Source organism: Calidris pugnax, unplaced genomic scaffold (genome assembly GCF_001431845.1).
Source record: "Calidris pugnax isolate Ruff unplaced genomic scaffold, ASM143184v1 scaffold317, whole genome shotgun sequence".
Taxonomy (NCBI): domain Eukaryota; kingdom Metazoa; phylum Chordata; class Aves; order Charadriiformes; family Scolopacidae; genus Calidris; species Calidris pugnax.
Window position 1 is genome coordinate 2,066,877 of NW_015091111.1, and position 25,454 is coordinate 2,092,330.

At 43.1% G+C, this 25,454-nt stretch overlaps 1 protein-coding gene across 1 annotated transcript in view; it reads left to right on the top strand.

Annotated features, from left to right (window-relative positions):
* The window catches only part of NRG1 (neuregulin 1), a 312,373-nt gene that overhangs the window by 138,401 nt on the left and 148,518 nt on the right, over positions 1-25,454 (top strand). Inside the window, exons 2-3 of the mRNA XM_014958107.1 lie at positions 4,596-4,773; positions 11,054-11,178. Of these exons, the coding sequence (XP_014813593.1) occupies positions 4,619-4,773; positions 11,054-11,178 (280 nt within the window). The 5' untranslated portion in view covers positions 4,596-4,618. The remainder of the gene's footprint in view (positions 1-4,595; positions 4,774-11,053; positions 11,179-25,454) is intronic.

A 25,454-nucleotide genomic window follows, 5' to 3' on the forward strand; every position in this document is an offset into this window, starting at 1 on the left:
GCAACGGGTGTTATTCTTGTGGCTTCTATTACCACTCACCAAGCTGTTGGTCAGAATTTTGCCCAGCAAACTGTGCACATGTGCCCACTGGCAAGTATGCCTAATACATTCCCGTGCTCAGACTCTTAAAAGCATTTGTGCCTTCCTAGAAAAAGAAAAGAAAGGGGGGGGGGAAAACCTAGCTACTCGTGGAATTTCAGCTGAAAGCATGTAGTTGTGTGATAATATTTTGCAGGTTTCCTGTTTAATTTGTTCAATGTGTTGAGCTTCCATGCAGATTAACTGTACAATCAAACACTGAGGGTGAGGAGATTGCTGTGCTTTGCCAAACTCACTGAAATCTAGAGAGAAGACATTGTCTCCAGTCATACATTATCAGTCAGTCTTTTGCAGAGAGAATATGGAAATGTGTGTTCCTTATCTGCAATGTTATTATGCAGGCCAGCAGACATACATTCCTGAAAACATTGCTAACAAAGTGACAGATATTCAAGCCATCTTAATAAGCAGAGATCTAACACCTTGCATGCTTTTGCCTGTTAAACCCTTCCAACAGTGCAGGACTTTTGCTGACACAAGTGCTCTGCCGCTTTGTGAGGGCTCGTCACAGCATGTCAGCCCTCTCTCGCTGTTATCGCCCCTGTTGCTTTCTTAGAAAGTCTGTCAAACCAGGGGAGGTCTGTGGGTCAAAGAGAAAGGTCCTGACCAGAGAGTGTGAAAAGCTGGGGGTTAAACATGAGTGTCTTTCTGTGTGTCTAATTGACTCTTAAAATGTGAGGCCCTCCTGGGTTTCAGCACAAGGAATACAGATAAAGTGGATCCACGGCACCTTTCATTCAAGCAGCACCACTTTTGGGGTGCTTCCATGCTTAGTTTCTGCTGTTCCTCTCCAGGATTTATCGGTTTTCTTTGCTACCTGGCCCTTGTCATTCTGTGATTGATGGCACGTGTGAGGGCTCTGCTGCCGCCATATCAGAGCTGCTTACAACGGCACTGCCCAAAACCTGACCCACAGGAAATGCTTCCATTTTCACAATACATTTTAGAATCATAGAATGGTTAGAGTTGGAAGGGACCTTAAAGATCATTGAGTTCCAACCCCCCTGCCATGGGCAGGGACACCTCCACTAGACCAGGTTGCTCAAAGCCCCATCCAGCCTGGCCTTGAACCCCTCCAGGGATGGGGCACCCACAGCTTCTCTGGGCAACCTGTTCCAGTGCCTCACCGCCCTCACAGTAAAGAACCTCCTCCTAATATCTAATCTAAATCTCCCCTCTTCCACTTTAAAACCGTTACACCTTGTCCTTTCACTGATTTTGACTAAGTCATCCTGTCCCGAATGGCACCATAACCTCCACCCGTGCGTGGGAGATGCAGGAAGTGTTCTCCTTGCCCTGTCTCCCTCATTCTCGCAGGCCGCAGCCAGCCTCATCCGAAGCGGGCAGAAGCCTGGCTGGTGGCAGGAGCGGAGCTGTGTGACAGGCGCAGCAAAGGAGCGGTGGAAAGGAGCCAAGTTGGCAGGAGATGCAATGGGGACAAAGGGGGAAGAGGTAGAAAGCCAAGGGGAGGGAGGTGTTGTGGCGGGAGGGGGCTGAGGGGGGGGGAAAGCAATGCCTAGTTATCATTATAGGCATTTCTGCCTCCTTTAGAATCATTTTTACCCCTCAGACAAGGTCCTGTCTTACCAGCGCCGGAGAAACTGGCACAGACTGTGATGGAAGTCAACTGCCTCTTGCGCCAGTGGAAGCTGTAGCTGATCTCGATCCAAGCACATAATGCTGTAGTTTTATCAGCACGAGATTTCTCATATGCCTGGCAGGTCTGATTAGCTTTTGCAAAACTGCAGCTGAAAGGAAACAAGCATAGTGTAAATGAAAAGGAGAAAAGAAAAAAGAAGAAACAATCTCTTTTCTGTCATGTCTGTGAACAGCTTTTACTTCTTTCCCTGGAGAGCCTGCATGCTTGGACAGCGAGTTACTGTGAATTAGTGAGGGTCACTGCCATTGATTAAATCGTCTTTTATGTTTCCTGGTAACTCCTGAATTATGGCAAGAGTTGAGCATATTAATTTAACACTTTTTTTTTTCATTGACAGTTCTGATGGAGGAAAAAATCTGCAAGTCATTTTGAGCAGATAATACTGAATTAAAATAAAATTCAGAAACAAAATGGCATATCCCTTTTATTCCTCCTTTCACAGTGCTATGTTGACAGGAAAATCAATAACAAGTTGAAGTCTTAAGCACAAAAATTTTGATTTTGCAATTGTGGTTGTTCTCTTAATATATGCAAGATATGGACCCGGACTGTAATAAGTGCAATATATTAAAATAAGGAATACTGCCTTTTTATTTTACACCTCTGCAGCTCCTTTTCTTATGTAGTGACAAAAGACTTAAACCTTAACTCTTTAATGACAGAGTGAAACTATCATTACATACCTCAGTAATAAGGCTGCTAATTAATGCTTTTTTTTTTTCTGGAAAATTTTAAAATTGGTATTTTTCAAGAATTCTTTCTGGCTTTTGGGTAAATGCCTGAATATTTACACATGTGTGCTTATGTAAATGTATGTGTATATACAAATAAATACATACTCATAGAAGTGCATATATTTAAACATACTGGTTTCAGAATGGTGTGTGGGCATTTGTTTTTCGGAAAGCAAAAATTGTTTTGGTAGCATTTTGGGAACATGCTGAAATTTCCAAAATTATCCCATGGGGGCTGGAAAATGGAAACCAACATATGAGAAGACATTTGCGGGGAGATTTTTTTCTGGTCGTGAAATCCTGGAACTAACCTGATCCATCCCAGTGCCCTCCACAGTCTCCTTCTTAGACATTTTACTGATGTCCAGCCTTAAGCTTCCTGCCAGGGACTTGTTATCTACACCAGTGGAGACACATGGAAAAAGTTGTCATCTTTCCTTAATCAGAAGGTTTTTTTTAATTATTGAAGGCTGTTCTGTCCCTATCCTGTCTTCGGCCAGTGGCCCAGCACGTTCCACCTCATTTGTTCGTTCACTGCAGACCACGTTTTCCCAACCACCGTTGCTTATGCTGCTCTGCTCTAGGCTCAGTTTCCAGGGTAATCAGGCTTTCCTTGGTTTCTCTGGTCTTTCCTGAGATCAGGAAGGTTGTCTTATGTATGGAACAGGCCATGCTGCTGTCTGCAACAAGCAACTGCTTATTGAGCATATGTGTGTCCAGTTGTTTAAACATGCATCTCCTAATTATGGTCATAGTGGTGTTGCGCGGGTTTTATCTGATTGAAATAATAATTAAGGGCAATTGAAGTCAGCAAGTCTCCACAAAAACACAAGCAACAGATATCAATGTGTAATCGAGCGTGTTCTAGTTTGTTAAAACATTTTCTTGTACAGGACTGTATTGGAGACTCGTTGGTGTCCCCATGAATGCTTGTAATTGGCATGTTACGGAGAATCATTTGGTCAAGAAACAAAACACACTGCAGCTAGAGGTGCTGCAAGGGGATAGTGTCTCCCCAGAGGTACAGACCAACAACAACAGGGAGCAGCTGAGCTGGAATGGACTCACAACCTATCTCCCATCAGCTGACCATCTGTAGCTCCCCAAATTAGCCCTCCCTAGTTGTGTGGTAAAGGTGTTATCTTAAGCCCCAGGGGAGGCAAGGTTAAACTAGGTGTTTTACCTCAAAACCAGAGCACAACAGAGGCTGGTTTACAGCTAGCCCATGGGGTGAAATGCAGGGTAGTGTCTTACAGAGGGACTGCATCTTCTTGTGAAGCCAGTACTCAAAGGCTGATACTGTTTATGGAGTATTAGAGGTCTTTAACTTAGAAAGCCCTGAATGGCTTGAGATCTACTGACACAAGAAACAGTATTGCCACAACACAGTAGAAACTAAGATGCATCAGCTGGAGCCCTCCAGAGTGTGGGAGCTGTTGGCTGAGTCTTTTCAATGCAGTATCCCCTTCTGGGTCCAAAATACCCTTAATTGATATTGATTCTCTTGATGGGCTTCCAAGCCCATTGTATCTTGCCTCAGGGAAAGGATATAGCCAAGCTGAGGTTTGAGGTAGGTGTATAATGTGGGTTATAATGTTTGGCTTGAGCAAAAGTCTTTCCCTCAGATTAGGGAAGCTGTCAAGCTTATATTTATGCTTTTAGCTCCCTGTCACATCAGTTGCCTTTGGATAACCCCTGACTCATAGCAGTCGAAATAAACAAAGCAGCAAGACGTCCTCCCTTTCTGTATGACCTACCAAGGCTGCCTGCCTCAGTGTACTGTCTTGTATTAGGTGCATACAATCAATTAAGTGTTGTTAGTGCTTCATACCATATTCAGAAGCAGCACTTTAGTTCTCACTGAGGCTGCATGTGGCTTGCAAGTTGTAAGACCCATGTAGGAGGACTCCAAAGGGCCAAACTAGGCTTTCATTAAATGTGCCTTTATGCTTTCAGAATGATACGTAACACATAAATTATCTTTATTTTTTCAGGTTTTGGTGTAGAAGCATTGTTAGTCTGGCTGGGGTTTTGCTCTTTGTTACCACTGTTTTCCCTTCTGAGGATGGCCTAATCACCAACACATTCTTTTATTTCTTTAGCGGTGCCTCCCAAATTGAAGGAAATGAAAAACCAAGAGGCTGCTGTGGGCCAGAAGCTAGTGCTAAGGTGTGAAACCACTTCAGAGTACCCTGCACTCAGATTCAAATGGTTAAAGAATGGAAAAGAAATAACGAAAAAAAACAGACCTGAAAATATCAAGATCCCCAAAAAACAAAAGTAAGTACAGAGATATCTCACAAGCACAAGTGGGGCTGGGAGGGAGGGGGAGAGCTGTTGACCAGAACATCAGTGTGGTTAATTGCAATATCACAAAGCTAAAACCTGTGAGTTGCAGAGGAAGAAACTTAAGGAAACAAACACTGATGTTATTTTTCTTGAATGTGTGGATGAAGTGGTAGTATGGTATAAATATTTCATAAATAATTTCCCCTTTTCAATTTCTATTTATTTTCTTATAGCCAGAGGCTATAATTTTAACCAGTAAACCTTGGAGACAGGCCATTTTTAAACTACTGACAAGAACAGAGGTACCTTATGTTTATTGTCTAAAATCCAAGAACATTTAAAACCATGAAAGCAATGTAGATTTGGAAGTATTTTTGAGATTTGCTTTTGAAGCCATCTAGTAAGTAAGAGGGGCTGAATGCTCTCTGTGTTAGCTTCAAACATCTTAATGCAAGCTTGCAGTAGTCCTCTACCAGAGGTGTTCCTACACATGCAGAACAAGGCACGGGTCTAGCCGATGTCGGATGAGTAGCAAAGCCTGCAAATCTCATCCTCCGGGCTGTGGAAGGGTGTCCCCTACATGTGACTGATGACTAGTGCCAAAAGATGGTATGGTGCCTTGTTTCTGCAGGGAAGAGAAGCAGCTAGATAATGCATTTTCTGCATTGAGGCAAGAGAAGGCTTTTGCTGTTTGGCCTCTACCTTGTTGTTTAGGTTAAAAAGTTTTGACTATGGCCACTCATCTATCAAAGGAAGCTATGAAAAATCTGCTTGAAGACAGCCCTTCAACTCTCACTTCTGCTTTCAGCAGGCAGGGCTGCTATCTGCTGCACTAAGCCATGTCTTCCCTTCGTACAAGACACAGGATTTCGGGTGGGCTCTGCAAGAGATTTTTCCTTCCAGGGTGTCAAGTGCCCCCATACTTTTTGTCAGGTCTCATCTCATTAGGAAAAACAGCAGCCAAAATCAAACAGGCGCTTTACTTTTCAAAGTTATTCAGGTTGAAGATCAGACGTCCTGTGCTCCCTTGCCTGGGGCACAAGGTGAAACAAGGAGGGGTGCAGAGCAGCACTGGTGCCATGGTCGCACAGACGGCAAGAAGGAACCTGTGATGTCTCCTTCCAGCATTTGCGAAATGGAGCTGTTCCAGGTGGCAGATAGCCTGGCAAATTGTCTGGACCCATTTGCAGGGCCATATGTCTCCATCAGAGTTGTATTTTCAGCCTATTCTCTAAAGAAAATGTTCCGGTCAGAGCCTAGCCCTCAGCTTCCCCAGCAACTGAGAGCTGCCTGTGAGGGGCACACAGTATTTTCTCCTCTTAACATTTTGGCTGGTGCAGATTGACAAAACTCACTGGAGCCAGGATTTCACCTTCCAGGGCTGGGTTTTGTCAGTTCAGCATTGAATCAGTAACCACCTTCTGCCAACTCCCTTCTTTCTCTTTTTTTTTTTTTTGTTTCCTACAAAACTTTGCGGAGCTGGCAGAAGGGAAACTAGCTAGTAGCTATTGATTAGAGCATGCATGTGGAATGTGTGAGACTATTTTTCAGGTTGATGTGCCAAGATATGTATAAAATTCCCCAAAAGATAATGAAAAAAATTAAAATTCTTCCGGAAAATGTAAATCTAAAGTCCTGTTCCCCCAAGTGGGCAGGGTGCATGCTCTGACCTGGATTTCACACTTCTGTGTGCTGCCCCGGCCACAAGCATATAGCTCATCATTGGAATTTCTTCTATTTTCTGTTTTAAAACACGTCAGTGAGGAACAGAGAAACCTTTCCAGTTAGAGGTGTTAAAGTCACTAGATGAAGGCACAAAAAGGGGAAAGACGAGGGATGTCTGCTGACATCTGAAGGATTTTCCTTGCGTTTCTACTTTGAGATTTTAGTCTGGGGACACATCAGTGCTTTGCCATTTCTTCTTTTGCTGTTTATGTGTGCTACCAGGACTGAGTAGATATGAGTAGCTTAAGAGGAGACAGATTTAATTTTGATAAAAAGTGGGACAATTCTCAAGCTAAAGGAAAACAGGGGAAAACGCAGTACAAATGAATGTATAAAATTACATGCAGATTACAGTATTACAGTATACATTACACATATTAAAAAGATCAATCACTAATGAAAGAAATATCAATTATCAAGGAGTTTTTTCCCCACTTATTTTCTGGGGGTTTTTTTATGACAACACATTGGTAAATGTTTGTCATATTTATATGCTGTCATATTGTTGCAACAAGCATTTTAGTGTGATTTTTTTACTATTACCAAGTGTGGGAAACATCAGTTAGGCTAGAGTGGTTGTTGAGCTGTCTGGGATTAATGTCTGTTTTAAAGGTCAAATGGCTACATAAAAAGTAGGCTATGTTTCTGAAGAACCATTAGTATGCAGGGTACCACAGTCTTACTGATTCCTTCAATCCAAACACTTGAAGATAATACTTTCTACATATTTATAAAAGCCTCACAAAGTAGTGCCCAATTGCCAGAAGTGACTTTTAGCGTTGTCATGTTTTGCAAGAAATCACCTTTCTCATTGTGTGATGGCAGAATAAAGCCTGTCCATTGCTGGGAGAAAAATAAATGTTTCTGAATTCTGGCTATTTAGCTTTAGTTTTTTTAACAAATGGCAAAAATATCTGGCATGAAGTGTCTAGCTCAGAAATTGAAAATTAAGACTGTGGCTTGGCACCTGGAGTTGGTGTAGAAAAGAAAGGACTTGAGCTAGGTGTTTATTGGGTCCATTTGGCCAATGTAATTTGCAGAAGGGTTTGCAGAACTGGGGCAGATGCTGACTGCGTCTTCCTAAGAGTTTAGAAGACTCTGTGGCAATGCAGGCTTCCTCAAAGCTTAGCTTTGTGAAGACTGCCTTTCATGTAAAATGAACTTGGGGGATGAACTCCTCTAAGCTTGCTAGGATGATTTCAGGGTGGTTGATTCCAGGGGCGCAGAGCCCTGACATGCAATGGCATGACCGTACAGCAGTTGCACTAAATTACTGTCCCCCTCTCTCATTACACAGGAAAGTTGAGAGAAACAGAATGAGTTTAAATTTTAATTAAAAGCACTTAAAGCACTCGCTTTTTACATCAAATTTGTCATGGAGTAAGAGCATGCAGTCAGTGAGTTTCTGCTGCTCCTATGATTGCTGATGATTCATGATGCCGTGAGTGATTGATCTGTGTGTCCAAGCTCTAGGTGATTCCTTTGTGTCAACAGAGATGCAGAAAAAGTCAGGCACCACGCAAAGGCTTTTCACCTGCTGGCTAACTTCCCCATGCTTGTCCACTTGTGCTGGTAACATTTCATTTTCCTGCTCTGATTTCAAACCCAGGTGAAGCCTGCACGTTTTTGGTTTGGATAGCGTGCTGTACAGAGTCAGATTCTGTTCATTACATGAAGAGAGATTCCCTTATCAGGGTTGGGATTTTGGACAGAGGGAAGGTGTTTGCCACTTCACCTAGCTGACAGCTTTGGATGCAATAGTGCATGAGAAAATTGTGTGCAAGTGCCCTGTACCTTGGGCTTCATCCAAGCTTAGCCTGGATATTTGCCTGCAGACAGGCAATTCTGGATGACAGATGGAGACTCGAAGCAAAATGAATTCAAGCAGTCAGATAAGGTGGGCTGGAACTACGTTCTGTGAATGCATTTCTTTCCCTTTCATGTATGAATACAAGCTCAGCACTGCCATAGTGGCAATGAGCTAAAGATACAGCAGAAGCAAATCTTACAGGGATAGGCAATTTTTGGTGTAGCATGGTATAGTTTGAGGAAAGAACTGGTATTTGAATACAAAATCCCTTATCAGGGGCTCTAAGCAAGTACTGTTGGAGTACTGTATTGCTAGGGAGCTGCTTCATTTACAGCCACTAATAAGTCATCTTCTGCCTGACTGTTTTGAATTCTGTTCCGATATGTCTAGTAATATTCTTAAGGCTATAAATATTCATATAATTTCTCCTGCTATCAGAGAGAAAACTCCTTGCAGAGTTTTTCTAAAAGCGAGTAAATTTGGCTTGTTAGTAGATTTGTAAGAAATATGGTTGCTTCATCTAATTTAATACAATCTTAAAATCATAAAAGGAAGACAATTCCTCGCCTTTTCCCATAGGTATTATATAAAACAAAGAGAATAAAATAAATGTTCGAAGAGTTTGATCTCAAAGCCAGAGTGCCATAAAGGTGATTTCCATCAATATTACTTAATATCATAAGGAAGGGAGAAGAGACTGCAGCAGACATACAGTGGGTACCCAAATAAAGCTGATATAGCTGGAGCCGTACTTCTTGCTTATCGTTGGGTAAAAATGAGTTCCTTAAGAAAATTGAGCCTGTTTATATTGCCTTTTGAAGCATCTGAAGCATCCTGAGGGTATAGCCTGCTCTCCATCTAGACAAACGTCTGCAAGCATGGCTGAAAGGTAACCTGTGTGATATAGGAAATATCGCATGTCCACATGACCTGTTACGTGGTGTATACTATTGCCAGACATTTCTGGACAGGATCTCAACATGCTGTTGCGAAGAGAGATGTGTAGATGGCTGGCAGGAAGATTAAGAGCAGGGCCATTTTTACTGTGGTATAAGCATAGCTGTCAGTCAGGTGCAAAATTCCCATGCAAAGACACAGTAGCTTTCACCTTCTGGACACTTCTGTCAGTGTCTCAACCACATTGTTCTTGTATATTCATAGTTGCCACCAGCAGGAGTCTGTTCTTGAATGCCATCTGAAATGCAGCCCAGTTAATCAATTCAGCATTGGGAACTGGGCTTCTAACCTTGCCTGAGAAGGGAGTGCAAATAGTCAGCTATTCAGTTGTCTGCCATTTGAGCAAACCTGAGCAAATTGCTAATCCTAGCTTGGCTACTCCTCTTTCTTGCAAGCCCAGTGACCTCAAGAAAGCAGCCCTCTTTTAAGACATGAGGGGAAGCTCTTGTAATGCGGGCTTCTAGCAGAGATGGAGTCCACCTGGTACACTGCTCTCATCCCAGGAGGGCCACAGTGCCAACTCCTCAGCGGGAGCACCGTTGCGTAGAGGCAGGGAAGGCTGAGCTGCAGATAAGCAGATGTTTGATAGCAGATGGGATAGTTTACTGTACTGGAGGGAGGGATGGCTCACAAGGAGGGGTTGGAAAGTGGCATTGAACATTTTGTTTGCTCCAGAAGTCCCCTCTGCTACAACAGACTTGTTTCTGATCTGAACCCAGCCCTGCTCAACGCTTTCTAGAAGGGGTAACCAGTTGTGATATCTGGATGGAGAGTAAGGAGACCTTTCTGTGCTGAAGCAAAGCAGCTCCTGAAACACTGCTTAGCTCATCACTCATTGTTAGTCAGGCTGGTGACTACAGGATTTTAGAATGAAGAATCCTTGCCTCCTGGGGATGAGTCCTTCATGTTGGGGTAGGCCAATATAGGGAAGCCAATGCTCATGCACTCTACTAAGTGACTATTCTGTAGGTAAGTGAGCAGGCTTCGCTACAGGCAAAACCTTTCCCAAAGCACTTCTTTTAAACAGAAACTGGGAACAGCAATAATATGTGTATTTTCCCCAAGCTAGTCATTCTCTGCAGTCTAGGTAATGGGATTATTGCCATCACATGAGTTGGGGACCCCTTGAATGACACCAGAACATGTTCCTACCAAATTAATGGGTAGGCAGGAGTTCTGCATTTTAAAATCTAATCTTAAAACCTTGGAGACTGATTAAATTACGTCTCTGAGCCAGGAACAAAATGTAGCTTCATGCAAATTGTGCTCCTGCCCATAATTTTTTGTTAGTGCTGGAGAATGATTTACTATTGGGGTTTCAGAGGTTGTTAGAGAGAGTGGTGTGTCTTAATCTCATGATTATTTAGTCAGATGTTGGAAACTACAGTACTTACCCAGAACTCTGCTACTGGCAATATGAAACTGTAGGAAAGGGTAATTTATTTTAATATTACACCCATCTCCATGGCATCTGGATAGCCAATTCAGCAGAGAGAAGAAGGTTGTTTTTCAGATTTCCTTTAAGAACAAAGACTCCTCTCAAGCAGAAAAGCATAAACAAGTATCTTCATTTGAGTTCATTAATATGCCTGTTTTCCAGCAGCCTGTAAGAGAAAGATTTTTTATTCTCCTCCCTTCTTTCAGACCTGGATAGTGTTAATATGTCAGCAAGAATGGAAGACAAGACTCTTTGTTGAGAGGAAAAAAAGAGTGTATTAGTTGATGCAGTGACTATTACTCCGCTACAGGATGTTTACAAGTTTTTTTCTGATTTTGCAGGAAATACTCTGAGCTTCACATTTACAGAGCCACATTGGCTGACGCTGGGGAATACGCATGCAGAGTGAGCAGCAAACTAGGGAATGACAGTACTAAAGCCAGTGTTATCATCACGGACACCAATGGTAAGGCTTGACTCTTTATTTTACTATCACATTCAGAGAGATCATGTTTTAAAGCTGCCACCAGAACAGAAGGGTTTGGACAAGGGGAAGGCTTTGCAAGTGAAGTGGAAAGACTGAAATCTATTAGGTGTACTAAGAAAATTAATGAGGCCTGACTTGTTCGCTATGTAGTTGAGATGTTCAGTTTTCCTTACCCAGACAAATGGGATGAATCCTATGGATCTCAAGAGAGGTCAGCATTTGCTGTGAGACACTTTTGGACACCAAGCCTAAGACTAAATAGTCAAGAAGAGGATGAAGGAAAGGGAATATTATTCTAATTCCCATAGTACACGTGAGTAGTGGAGGCGCTATAGGCCTGTGGGGAAGCTTTCATTTAATGTAAAACACGTCTTAGTCTGAGCTTCTAAACCAGCATTGCTCTCTTTGTCTTTAAGTAATATTTGTATCTCTGATTGCCACCACTTTAACTCTCACAGTTGCTGATAGGGGTTTTTTTTGAATTCTAAAATAATAATGGCATGATTGTATTTGAAAGCATAGTATTCAAAGGCATGAATGTAATTCAGGTGCTTTAATTCAGGTATTGTGATTTAAACTTATTTCTTCAAGAGCAGAGCTTCTCATGAGGCAGAGAGCATTCAGAATACCCAAATGATTTAAAATTATTATAGATTGCTATTTCTGCAGGGCTCCTTTCCATTTCATTTACAGGAGGTTCCAATTGCTTCTGATGGAACTTTGTGTTTCCATTGCACACAAATGTTTTAGCTGTACTGTTTCTCCTTGCAAGTGCATTGGAGGCTGCAGTTCAGCTGAGATCTTGTTTCTTAAGTGTCACGTTGGCTAATTCAGCTCCAATAATTCAAACTCCAGTGTCCAGCCAGTTGTGAAGTATTAAATGAACATGCCCTCATTTGCAAACAAAGTAGAAGTTGTGTATCTGAGATGGGTTTAAAGATGTTGTTGCAGTGGGAATTTACCAGGGATGCTTTTCTGTTCCACAGTGTGCTCTGAAACAGGGGTTAGGCATTTAAATAAATAGAAAAACAAATGTAAACATTTGCCAGTGGGATTTGTCTTTGGCTATCTGCTGTTTAGTGATCGCACAGAGATTTCTCGACTGTACTCACTTCATGTATTTGTTATTCTGTTTCATCAACTAAAGATTCTCAAGTGCTAAGATTTCATACTAGCTGTATGGTATTATAATCACGATCAGATGTCAGGAGACTGATATAAAAGATCAAGTGTTATTTACCAGAATGTTATTAGGAGGGAAAATGGGTAGGTGTTTCTGTGTAGCTTTGTAAATGTTCTTGGTTTCCATGAATACAAATTTTGGTTGCTCATTAACTGCTTACATGGAAGGCTCCTATACTGTTTCCAAGATACCGGAGTTTCCAAAACTCGGCTGTGCCTGTGCAATGATACAGATAAATGCAAAAAAAAAATGCTTGGCCATCCTCTATTACTTTCTCAGACAAGGAATGGTGTCATGGCTGTGGAGTGCATATGAGACCTCATTCCCGTGTTTCATGACATGGATTTTTCGACTTCCTTTTTGTCTGTGCTGAATAACAGCAAAGCAGTCCTGTTGCAGGGAGACAGGAGCTTGGTTTTTGAATGGAAATGTCTGCAGGCAAGCCCTGTTATGTGCATTTATAACTGATATGCTAGAATCTGCCTAATCTTGTTGTGAAATGTAAGTTGTTTAAAACAGAGCCGTGCATGCAAAATCCCTTGAATGCGGGGCAAACTTGGATCCAATCTAAACCTGGCAGCTGGCTCTTGTCTGTAAGGATCTGAACTGGAAACTCAGTGATATCTGAACTGGAACATCTCAGTGATATTTTATAATCTAGAATCAGGCATGGCAGCATTCATTGGTTGAATAAATCAGTTGTGCATATTTGGTTGCCACACATACATCTGAACACCCTCTGTTTATTGTTGCTTATAGACTACCAGTAAAATTGTTCCTAATTTTCCTCCTAATGATGGAATTTTCCACCTGGGTTTGAGGAGCAGCATGGGCAACATCTGGTGACTTAAGAGCAATGGATCCCTAAGGCCTCAGAGGGCAACATCTGCTTTGCAAACAGGGACAGACCTCCTGCACGGGTGACCTCCTCACCCCTTCTTCCCCAACATTCCCTGACCTCTTCCCCTTACTAGCTTAATGACAGATTTGGGATCCAAACTCGGTAATGAGCCCTGAAGGGCAGTCATTACTCAGGTCCTATATATCTGAGTTCCTGCACTATTCATAAGAAAGAGAAAGTTTAAAAAAAAACAAAACAAAGGAAAAAAAAACCACAACCCCCCCCACCACCATATTTAGCTCTTATTTGTTATTTCCTGCCAATGGGCTTTTGGAGAAGACCTTGGAGTCCAGTGCAGCCCAGGAGCCTCTGTGAAAAACTCTCGTGTGGCTATCTGAGAGAGTGAACCTCTCAGGGTACTTTCTCAGACAAGGAATGGTGTCATGGCTGTGGAGTGCATATGAGACCTCATTCCCGTGTTTCATGACATGGATTTTTCGACTTCCTTTTTGTCTGTGCTGAATAACAGCAAAGCAGTCCTGTTGCAGGGAGACAGGAGCTTGGTTTTTGAATGGAAATGTCTGCAGGCAAGCCCTGTTATGTGCATTTATAACTGATATGCTAGAATCTGCCTAATCTTGTTGTGAAATGTAAGTTGTTTAAAACAGAGCCGTGCATGCAAAATCCCTTGAATGCGGGGCAAACTTGGATCCAATCTAAACCTGGCAGCTGGCTCTTGTCTGTAAGGATCTGAACTGGAAACTCAGTGATATCTGAACTGGAACATCTCAGTGATATTTTATAATCTAGAATCAGGCATGGCAGCATTCATTGGTTGAATAAATCAGTTGTGCATATTTGGTTGCCACACATACATCTGAACACCCTCTGTTTATTGTTGCTTATAGACTACCAGTAAAATTGTTCCTAATTTTCCTCCTAATGATGGAATTTTCCACCTGGGTTTGAGGAGCAGCATGGGCAACATCTGGTGACTTAAGAGCAATGGATCCCTAAGGCCTCAGAGGGCAACATCTGCTTTGCAAACAGGGACAGACCTCCTGCACGGGTGACCTCCTCACCCCTTCTTCCCCAACATTCCCTGACCTCTTCCCCTTACTAGCTTAATGACAGATTTGGGATCCAAACTCGGTAATGAGCCCTGAAGGGCAGTCATTACTCAGGTCCTATATATCTGAGTTCCTGCACTATTCATAAGAAAGAGAAAGTTTAAAAAAAAACAAAACAAAGGAAAAAAAAACCACAACCCCCCCCACCACCATATTTAGCTCTTATTTGTTATTTCCTGCCAATGGGCTTTTGGAGAAGACCTTGGAGTCCAGTGCAGCCCAGGAGCCTCTGTGAAAAACTCTCGTGTGGCTATCTGAGAGAGTGAACCTCTCAGGGTAGGCAGTGAGGTTGCTTTTAGGGCGACAGTGGGGTAAAGAAAGATGAGTCAGAGGGGCTGACTTTCTTATGGCTGTACTGACCTGCTCTGCTATGTGAACCATAACTTCAATTATGACCTTTAATTTAATGACCTCACCTGGTCATGTTTATTGTGTGTGCCCTGCTATCTGCAAAATAGATCCTCCTTTCCCTTTACGCTGGATGCTTTAAGACTGAGGGTGGATAAGGTGATGGCATTTGCGGACATGGAGTTATTTTTCTTTCCACTAAAAGATTAGTGGTTTTCAGTATAAATATCTTGGGCTTAATTCCCTAGAATTTTGTCAAACTTTAACTATTTTAGTTGAAATTTTCTTTGCTGGTGTATGCCATGTAAGAAAACTCTAGGGCCAAAGGTCTATCTAACATGGTGCCTTATCTCTCACATCAAGTAACAATGGGCATTACAAAAAAAGACATGAAGAACAAGGCAAATGTGTTGTTTTTCCTCACAAAAATAGGAAAAGCCATACCTTTGTCAGTAAGGTCACATGTCTGAAAATAGGTAATTTCAATTCCCTGCTCCAAAGCATAGAAAAATTAGTATTTCTTAATGAAACAGTTGTAAAAATTTTGTTTTCAGTGAGCAAAGAGCTTTATTTTTCCCTGATCTCATTCCCAGAAATGGTAATATTTCCTGTCTTAAACAGTAATAGTGCAACAGTAACTCCTGTCCTTGTTGCTGTTATTACTAAAATTTCTGTTACTTAAACTGCCAGATTTGCTTTTGTGCAAGTTTTTGCTACATATAAACAGACACACACCCCCCCCACACAAACTGTATTGACCTACATAGACTTTGAAATTTTCTTATTTTTACTCTAAGAAACGTAAAGCCTTGTCTATAGAGCCATATGTGTGGATGAAAAAGGCAAGAAATATAAAAATAGGTAGACAAACACCGTTTTTTACCAGTCTTAATAGCAAGCAGTGGGAGCTATTCTGATCTCTTTTAAATTTATAATGAGTATAACTTGCCCACAGGATATGAGCTGCCTCCTTATTTTCATTCACTCCTATTCATGTATGCTCCCCTAAGAAAATTTGTAATTGAGGTCAGAATATAGGCATGAAGTTCTCTTGGAGTTGTATAAATAGTGCACAGGTTTGCTAATGCAACAACTGCTTTGTTGCATCCTAATGTGTCGCTTTAGCCAGGCAAAATTATTGCAGTGAATTTTTTCATGGACTTTCTCCTGAACATAAGTCCTCAGTAAATAACACTGAGAGAATACTTCATACCACATACCACAGCCAAAGCTTTAATTTTCATGGTCAAAACTTTCTCACAAACCTCCTTATTTAAATTACTAGATAAGTGACATTGTTTACTAAAGTGTTGAGCATGCCACAGTTCCAGCTGAATGTGATGTCAGTCTTTTCCAATAAAACCTGTTAACCTAAATCTTTTGCTTCTCTGTGAGGCAACATGAGAGCAAACTCTCTCATGTTTGCTGTGACCAGTTTGACTCAGGGTGGATTCCTGCAGAGATATTTCAAAAATTAGAAATGGTGCAGGGTAGCTGCTGGCTTGTGTGCAGGGTATTGTGTGAGTGCTCATCCCACGTCTCTGTGCAAAGTGAGTTGATGTAGTTTCAGTTGTCAGTGAGGGTGGTTCAGACAACTTTCCCTGAATTGAAGGGAACAAGAAGTGCTCAGGTGATCTGATCTGCAAGGTTCTGGTTTTGCATCCATAGGACTTGCAGTGGTACTAACAGCTCCAAGCTGTACAGTAGTCAGTAAGGATCTGATATACATCATGCATTAAACTTTAGTTTGCTATTCCTCTTCTGAAGGTAGGCAGTGGCTTATCTTCAAGAACATGGCAGAGAAATAAGTAAATAAAGGCAACATCTTGCATCTAGTACCCATAGAGCATGTGGCAAACTATGAAATAATTCAAATGCAAAAAAAGTAACTTTTACTCATACATTAATCTGAGTCTTGATTAATGTAGGAGATCAGAGTATCTCTTTTCTCTTTAGCATAGTTACAGGTGACTTGGGGCCATAGTTTGTTTTTAACTGGCTGGCGTAATCGGTCAGATTCTCAATAGGTGTAAATCAGCATACATGGATCAATGTCACTGATTTGGGCCTCCATGCAGAAATAAAGTTTGGCATAGCAATTCCCCTAAGAGTAGCTTTGAATCTTCCCATGGAATTTGGCATATTTGAATTGAGAGTGCTGCTCTTTTTAAGCAGGGCAGTAGTTTCTTGGAGGACCACAAAAAAGGTAAAAAGCATAGTAGTGCTAAGAAACAAAAAGTCTATTTATCCATTGGATCTCCCTGTTTCCTTGGCCATACCTGCCCACGTGCCTCTGAGGTTTCAGACTATGGCCTTCTCTTCTACACACCTACTCCCTACTGTGCCATCTGTACACCAAGTAACACAGGTCTCATATACTCCCCTTTTCTCAAGGTGCATAGTAGTTTATTTCATTCTTTATACAATTCAGAATGTCACCGGAATGACACAAACAATGCAAAAGGCTTAAGTCTTACATCACTACCAGAAAGTAAACCTCAAGATGACAGACGTTGTTTGTAGTTCTAACTACTTGTGATGTTTGTGGTGTTTGAATCCTTCTCGGAGTACAGGTTGTTGTCCCTGTCAGGGTCCTCAGAGCCACCTTCAAGGCCTGAACCAAAACCCATGGGATAAATCCCTTCAGTTTGCTCAAGCAGACTTTTTTGAGTTTATGCCTTTGGCTCACTAACCAGGGGCTGTGAAGGCATGCAGAGGGCTCTTCACAACAACAGCTGTAGGGCTGTGAGATGTTTGGTTATCCCTGGGGAAAATGGTCTCTCCTGAGGAGGAGGACCTCCTGCCTCTCTCAGAGGCATTACAGCGGAGCACTGAGTTGTCTCCTCTCAGCAGCTGAAACAAAGCTCCCTACCTGGAAGGATGAATCAAGATACCATGTCCAGGTTGCCATGAGTCCTGTGGGGGTTGAAGGGGCTCTTCTCTGTCTTGCCAGAGCAGACAGCAGGAGATGGAGCTGGCCAGAGTACTAAGGAAATAGAACTGAGAGACTGCAGGAACCTGTTCCTTAAAGCATCCCCAAACAAGGATCTCTTGTCCATCCTTTAGTATTTTCACGTAAGAAAGCCCCAGCACAAATATATCCAGTTTCAGGAAGCAGCACTTCACCAAAACCAGGTGCTCTTAGAAGCACCAGGGAACAGAAGCTGATAGAGCATCCAATGTAGCTGCTTCTTGTGGGGACTAACACGTGATGTTGAAGACAGGACTGTGGGCAGATGTCTCCGTACCTTAGGAGACTGCAGCAACAACTGCCAGTATCATGACTGAAAAATGCTTCCGGCCCTTCCACCTGAGCCAAGTATTGATGGCCCAAAACAAGCATCCTCTTTTCTCTCTGCTTCTTGTGTTCAGATGGCTTGCCATGTGGATCTGTGCTGGCCTTCTTGGGTGGAGTAAAATGCCTCTCTTACCATTGTGGTGTACTTTCCTCTGTAAGGAATACACACAAATTTTGTGTCTTCCATATGTTAGCATCCACTGCTGATGTTTCTAATATGAATGTTACTAGTGGAGCTTGGTAATGTGTGACTTTGCCACATGTTTTCCAAATGTGTTTCTCAGCACCTTTCAGGTGTGGGAGGCTCTGGCTGTATTTTCCACTGGCAGGGAAGCTTCCTGACAGTGTTTGTACTGACACAGCTGGGCTGAGGAGGTAGGAGTGAGAAATGCTTCATCAAGCTCAGCACAGGCACTAAATGGAACACGGTTTCTTTAACGGTGAAAGAAAAACTTGCTCCAGATGTGCCAGATGCTGAGCTGCACAGCTGTCAGACCTGTTCCGTCTCCTGTTGTGACTAAGAAAGGTTAATTGCATAGGCAACCTAGCTGCACAACAGCAAACTGCCTCCATACCCCCAAAAAGGTCCTGGAAGCTGCCTGGCTGCAGGGCTCTGTGTTCCAAGACCTAGTGCAAAGGTTTTACCTTAAAAATCTTGCTTATGGTACTCATTTCCATGCCACACCTCACTGACTATCAGGGAAGCACCGCATAACACCTTGTCTCACAGTAGTGAGATGAGATTGGTACATATTGCCCAGGAAAACAGGATATTTGCCAAAGAAAACTGGACCAAAATGGAAAAAAATACAGAAGAAGAGCTAGCAAATAAGAAACTAAATGACAGGCTCAACATCGAGGTTTAATGAGAGGGATATTGAAAGGAAGACAGTTGGACTGAGTTTTGTCTCTGGTCAAGTTTCTGTGGACTCTGAAGCCAGTAAACAGTGGGCTACCCGATCCAGAACCACAGAACAGAATAAAAACATTCCTAAGTAGCCTTTTACTAAATCTCTTATGAGGCTTTTTCTAAATTCTTTTTGTTTGGCCTACCAGGAGATTCTTGGTGTGCCTCAAGAATTCAGGGCAATACTTCCCTGGCATTTCTGGCCCTTCTGCAGCTGTGGAGTTGAAACTCGTGCAGCTGTATTGAACTGCACCACTATGAAGCTGAGAAGTGTTTTGAGAACTTGGAGAAGGCCAAGATTATTGATGCATGCAACTGAAGAACAATTTGATCACACCTAGGAAATTGCATACAATTGTGGCTTGCAGGGTCAGAAACACATAGACAGATGTCGTCTATTGACCTCTGGAATGAGGTCTCTGTACAAGTCTGTGAAGCCTAAACAAAGGCTTTCTACTCTCTGCTTTTTCCCATCTGGGAGGCATTAGCAGCGCTACAAGCGCAGCAGCCCCATAGCCGTCAGCCGATTCAACAAGTGCATGCAAGAAGTCCGTGGCAGTATGTCACTAGCAGTAGTGTATCTCTGTGGGACCAGTATGGAAGAGAAACCTTTCTCATATCTTCAGCAAAGCAACTGTTTGATTTCCATCACAAAGCCTCCAGAAGTCATCCCATGAGGGACTGGATTTGCATGTGTGACTTAGAAGATTTCCCTTAAGTGGCAAGTGACATTATTGGACATATTTACCAGCAATTCTAGTGATATGAACGAGAACACATCTTTGCAAAATCTAACTTCCTAGAAGCATAAGGAGTGAATACTCACACTGACGCCTTCCAGAAGCAGAGCCATCTGCATGATTTCTCCTGTTGCCACTGATCATTATTCCCAGAGGAGAATGAGAGATTGAACAACTGGCTTCTTTCAGAAGAAACAGGCTTTTTGCTTCAACTCTACTAGTAGACACCATCATTTTTCATATTTTCTCAAAAGGAAAGTTTTGCAAGTTGATGTCCGCTTGCAGCCTCTGGCCACTGAAGCAGACTTTAAGCTTGCTTCTTTGAGCATCTTTTTCCCTGTTACCTTCTCTGTTCTTGGAGCTGTTAGAGGATCGTCTGACTCCACATTATAACTTCTTGTTGCCTCTTGTGTTTTCCAGAGAGCACCAGCAAGATACCAGTATCAACAGAAGGGACAAAAACTTCTTCACGTAAGTTGAATTAATGGAGTCTTTCTGTCTCTTTCTTTCTTCTTGTAACTGCTTCTGCAGCTCTGAAACTGCTCCCTCTTAGCAGAGAACAATTCACCTACATCTAGCACCTGCACATCACCTTGAATACTGGAGCTACTTCAGGACTAAGAAATTAATGAAGAATGGTTAAGCATACTTTTTCATATCCTGGAGCTGTATTGAGGATGCTAACTTGGCCTCCAGCTGTCAGTCTGCAGCAGCCCAAGTGAAAACGTATTTGAGTTGTTAGGAACTGTGTTTTGAAAAAGCATTTGTTGCTCTTGTTCCTATAAATCCTAGCAGCTGCATATGAATTTTCAGAGTGTATAGTCATATTGATGTTTCCTCCAGAAAGCCAGTTGCCTAGACTGCTTTGTTCCTTAGGGCTCTATACACGATTCCTGACAGCCCTGCAGGGCCTGTCAATGTAGACAGGTAGCTCACTGTGTAGTTCAACCTCTTTTGAAGCTGCCTTGGCATTCTAGGAGCCTTCTCCAGATGGTTTCCTTTCAGGCTGGTGGGATTTTGCTTTCAGCATTCTGCCTGCAGTTATGAATTGCACGCCTCCAGAGTTACTCCTGGAACTGACCCCAGTGAGAAGTTATTTTAACTATTAGAGTTCCTTTATATATGGCTACAGTACAAGCAGTTGTCTCTGACGCTGAGTTTGGCTGAGGGAGCTGTGGAGAGGGGTGTGTAAGCCGAGCATCCCAAGGATTTACAAGATGCACATATCCTGCTTGGCAAAGAGGCTGGGGTCCTGCTAGCTTTTTTGAGAAAGCTATGTCTGGCAGAGACAGGTTTTAGTGTGAGATGACAGTGTTTGTAGGCTAGATCAAGGAAAACAGTGTGATTGCCAGATTTTGCATTTAGCATGCCTGCAGCCTTTCCTTTGATGCGTCTGCGTGTGTGGCGACCTACTTCTGAAATCTTGGCACTGCTGCCTGACAGAAGAGCCATTGGATGTGCCCATATTCTTTCATGTTCTCAGTGGGGCCTGTCACTGGTGCTTCACTGGATATGTATGAGACCACATAGCTAATATCAAGTGTCCTGTAACCGTTGGAACCATTTTGTTCAAATGAGGTGACATGCTGGTCACTGACTCCACTGGGCTTGCCTTGCCTTCTCCCTTGTACAGCAAGAATGCAGTCCCTGCTCTTTGCTCCCTTCTTTCCCATGAACTAAATTTCTTGCTCTTGAGTGGTCTCTTTCCCTGCTTATATGCCTTCCAGTGCCTGCTGTTACAATACTCGTCTCCTCTTTGCTGCTATTGTGCCACTGGAGAGGAGGAGGCTGGGATGTTCAAAAGGCTGGCTGCATTCCGGGTGAATTGCTGCACTGGCAGATTTCATACCAGATGGCACATCACACTGTTGTCCTGACAGAGAGCAGAAAGCAGCACGTTCAGTGACTGCTTGTTGAGGTCTTCTCATGGAGCTCTGAGTAGGCCTTTGCTATATGGCTGGGGCAGAAACCTGCTCAGTCCCAAACCCAGCCAGGTGCTGTTTTTCCCACTGTTCTCACCCAGCCTTGGATCCAGACTGTGTCAGCTTTCCCTGACACTACAGGAGTCTCCTGCTGACCGATAGTGTCCGGGGTTTGAGGCACTACTGACTTTTTCCAGTCCTTGCAAATACAAATAAGTTATTAGTGTGTTGCTTCCTTAATTTGAGAGGCTACTGTGAGATGCTAGTGTTTAAATCACCAGGAGCTAGGTCTCCTGAACTATTTCTAGTTAAGGTTTATCTAGGAGGACTAGTTAAAGTCCTCCTAGGATAGGAAGAATTACAGAGCAGTATTAGCTTTTAAGTGTGGTTTTACTCTGCCTAAAAACTGACTCTGTTGGGGAACAGACTCATCATTTCTGCCTGATGTGACATGACCCTGACTTCCTTCATCCCTCTCCATGGTGGCACATCACGTTGGCACCTTAGGCGGAGTGCTCTCTCTGCAAACTATTCCTGCCAGATGATAGTGCTCCTTGAGCACCCTCTTGCATTCTTTATCCATGCATGACACCATATGTTTTGCTGGACTCTGAGACAGTGAAAGCCCATGCAGCCACACAAATTCATAGTTCTGGTGTGCTGCATGGTTTGTGTTCCTACAGCTCAAGAGGTTCAGCCCTAGCTTCAGGCTAGCTTGCTTCTTCCATTAACTTTTCTGAGTGCTTCCTTTACGTGATTTGTGTTGAGGTCTGTTTCCTTCAACTGTCCTTTCTACAAATTATTTACCATCTTGAGAATGCTGCTTCTTTTTCCTTTATCTGTAACCACTTTGGTGCTGGTGCTATGTCCCATTTTGGTCTGGAACATGTCCTGCTCTCCCTTCCAGCTACATCTCTCTGCAGACATAGTGGCACTAATGGACTCTTTCAAGCCACAGAGGTCCTTAGCCATAGTTGCAGTAGACCTGGAGACCTGACTGTCCATTTGGAGTTATATGAGAAGAAGATAAGAAGCTAGTATTTCCTGGGTCATCATATGGAGCTTCAAGGCTGAGCTTCAAGACTGCTTTCCACTTTCCTCTGATGCTGTCACAAACAGCTGAAAACTTCGCTGTCTCTTTGCCAGTTTTCTCCTGACCTTCCCTCCCAGGACTATAGAGCATTTTTGCTGTAATTGATTATTCACAGTGTGCCTAGGACATGCTGTACCAACTTTGAAGTTCTTTGCTTTCTTGAGCTATCTCATTTTTTTAATATGCTTTGGTGGGTTTCTGATTACTGAAAAAAAAAGAAAAGAAAGAAAGCTCTCCTGGGGGAAGATGTTCAGGCTACTCCATTATAACAGTGTAGCTGTGGCTGTATTCTCACAACTCTGTTGTTACTTCTGTGTGTTGCAGAACCCATGCTTAGGATACAAGCTTCAACAGAAGGAACAAACACTTCCTCCTGTAAGTATATACAAGTTGTTTAAATTATTGTTGGCAAGACCCTCAGGCATGTTCCTCACTCTGTAGCTCCATCTAAACCTACAATAAAGGATCATGATAGTAGGATTCCTGCACTATAGGAACTACTCCTGCGGTTGTTACTTGTTGTATATAACTCTTAGAGCCATTTCCTTTGCAGATTGAGAGCTAAACAGCTTCCTTCAGGAAGGTCAAAATGCATGTTTGTGCAGGGCAAAGGAGGAGGACACTGCTCCAGTGTTTCCTACCCGGAATTCCCTTCCCTGCCCTTGCCAGGCAACTTATGGCTTCAAACGCTCCTTTGCCTCCACAGCCCCTGGCCCTAGAGTAGTTGGAACCTCCTCAGGTCCAGCCATCCCCAGCTTCAGTGCATTTCCCTTCATCCAAGTGCCAGCTAGTGCATGTTGGAGCTCCTTGGGCTCTTTCTCTTGTGCCCTGCTGCCCTTGGGAAGAGGATGAGGAAGGTGAGGACATCTTCTCATGTGTCTTCCCTCAGCTGGGACAGAGAACCAGAAATGGTTCCCCTTGCTGGGGAAGAGTAGTTGTCTCTCTGGTCATCTCAGGGGCACACTGGGAGCTGCTGGGGTACCAGCGAGGAAGGCGACTCTTTTTTTCTGTAGCGATGCTTCCCAGGGAAGTGTGCTTTACAGCCATAATCCTGTGCACTTCCGCCCCTGATATCCATCAGGTGGAGCCTTCCACCTCTTCAGCAGACTCAAATTCACCATTTACCCAGCCTGCTTTTGAGCAGTCTGAAAGAACACTTCATACAATGAAAGTCTCAGGGTTGTGTGAGATAGGGTATTGACCTTCTAAAGCAGTAAGTGTTGCCAGCTGCCAGGAACAGGATGGCAGGTGATATAGACCCGTGGCCCAGTCCACCCCAACACTTCTAGTGTTGCTATAAAATATGATGTGTGCTCCGTAGCAAACTATAGATAGATGCCTATATATACCTGAAGGGAGACTACGAGAAAGCTGGTGAGGGAGTGTTTACAAGGACATGTAGCAATAGGATGAGGGGCAATCATAGAATCATTCCGGTTGGAAAAGACCCTTGGGATCATCAAGTCCAACCATCAACCCTACACTACAAAGTTCTCCCCTACACCATATCCCCCAACACCACATCTAAACGACTCTTAAACACGTTCAGGGAAGGTGACGCAACCACCTGCCTGGACAGCCTATTCCAGTGTCTGACCACTCTTTCTGTGAAGAGTGGTTTCCTGGTGTCCAGTCTAAACCTACCCTGTTGGAGCTTGAAGCCATTCCCTCTCATTCTATCGCTAATTACCTGGGAGAAGAGACCAGCACCAATCTCTCTACAATGTCCTTTCAAGTAGTTGTAGAGAGGGATGAGGTCTCCCCTCAGCCTCCTCTTCCTCAAACTAAACAGTCCCCGCTTCCTCACTCACTCTTCATAAGATTTATGCTCCAGCCCCCTCACCAGCTTCGTTGCCCTCCTCTGCACTTGCTCCAGCACCTCGATATCTCTCTTGTATTGAGGTGCCCAGAACTGGACACAATACTCAAGGTGCTGCCTCACCAGCACTGAGTCCACGGAGACAATCCCCTCCCTACTTCTGCTGGTCACACTATTTCTAATACAAGCCAGGATGCCATGGGCCTTCTTGGCCACCTGGGCACACTGCCGGCTCATATTCAGCCGTTTGTCAATTAGAACCCCCAGGTCTCTTTCCTCCAGGCAGCTTTCCAGCCACACTTCCCCGAGCCTGTAGCACTGCATGGGGTTATTGTGGCCCAAGTGCATGACCTGGCACTTGGCCTTGTTGAAGCTCATACCATTAACATTGGCCCATCGATCCAATCTATCCAAGTCTCTCTGTCCCTCATGCAGATTAACACTCCTGCTTAACGTGGTGTCATCTGCAAACTTACTGGTGATACACCCTATGTCCTTACCAAGATCATCAATAAAGATGTTAAACAGAAAAAGTTAGTTTTAAATGCAATGGTTTTAACCTAGAGCAGGGTAGGTTTAGATTAGAAGTTAGGAAGAAGTTCTTTACAATGAGGGTGATAAGACACTGGAACAGGTTTCCCAGGTCATGCTTGATGAGGCTCTGAGCAATCTGATCTAGTTAAAGATGTCCCTGCTTACTGCGGGGGGGTGAAGTAGATGACCTTTAAAGGTCCCTTCCAACCCAATACATTCTATGATTCCGTGGCCTTAACTCACATCTAATAGCTACTGTAGCAGCACAAAGGGAAATGGCCCAAGCCAAATCTCTGGACACAGCATTCTGAACATTTTTTAATAATTTCTATGAGATACAAAAGATTTATTTTTGTAGATTTTCTTCTCAGCTATTAGACTGAGTAGTGTTTTAAGTGTGTGTTGAAGGAATTTTAGAAATCTGGTAGGTTATTTAAAAT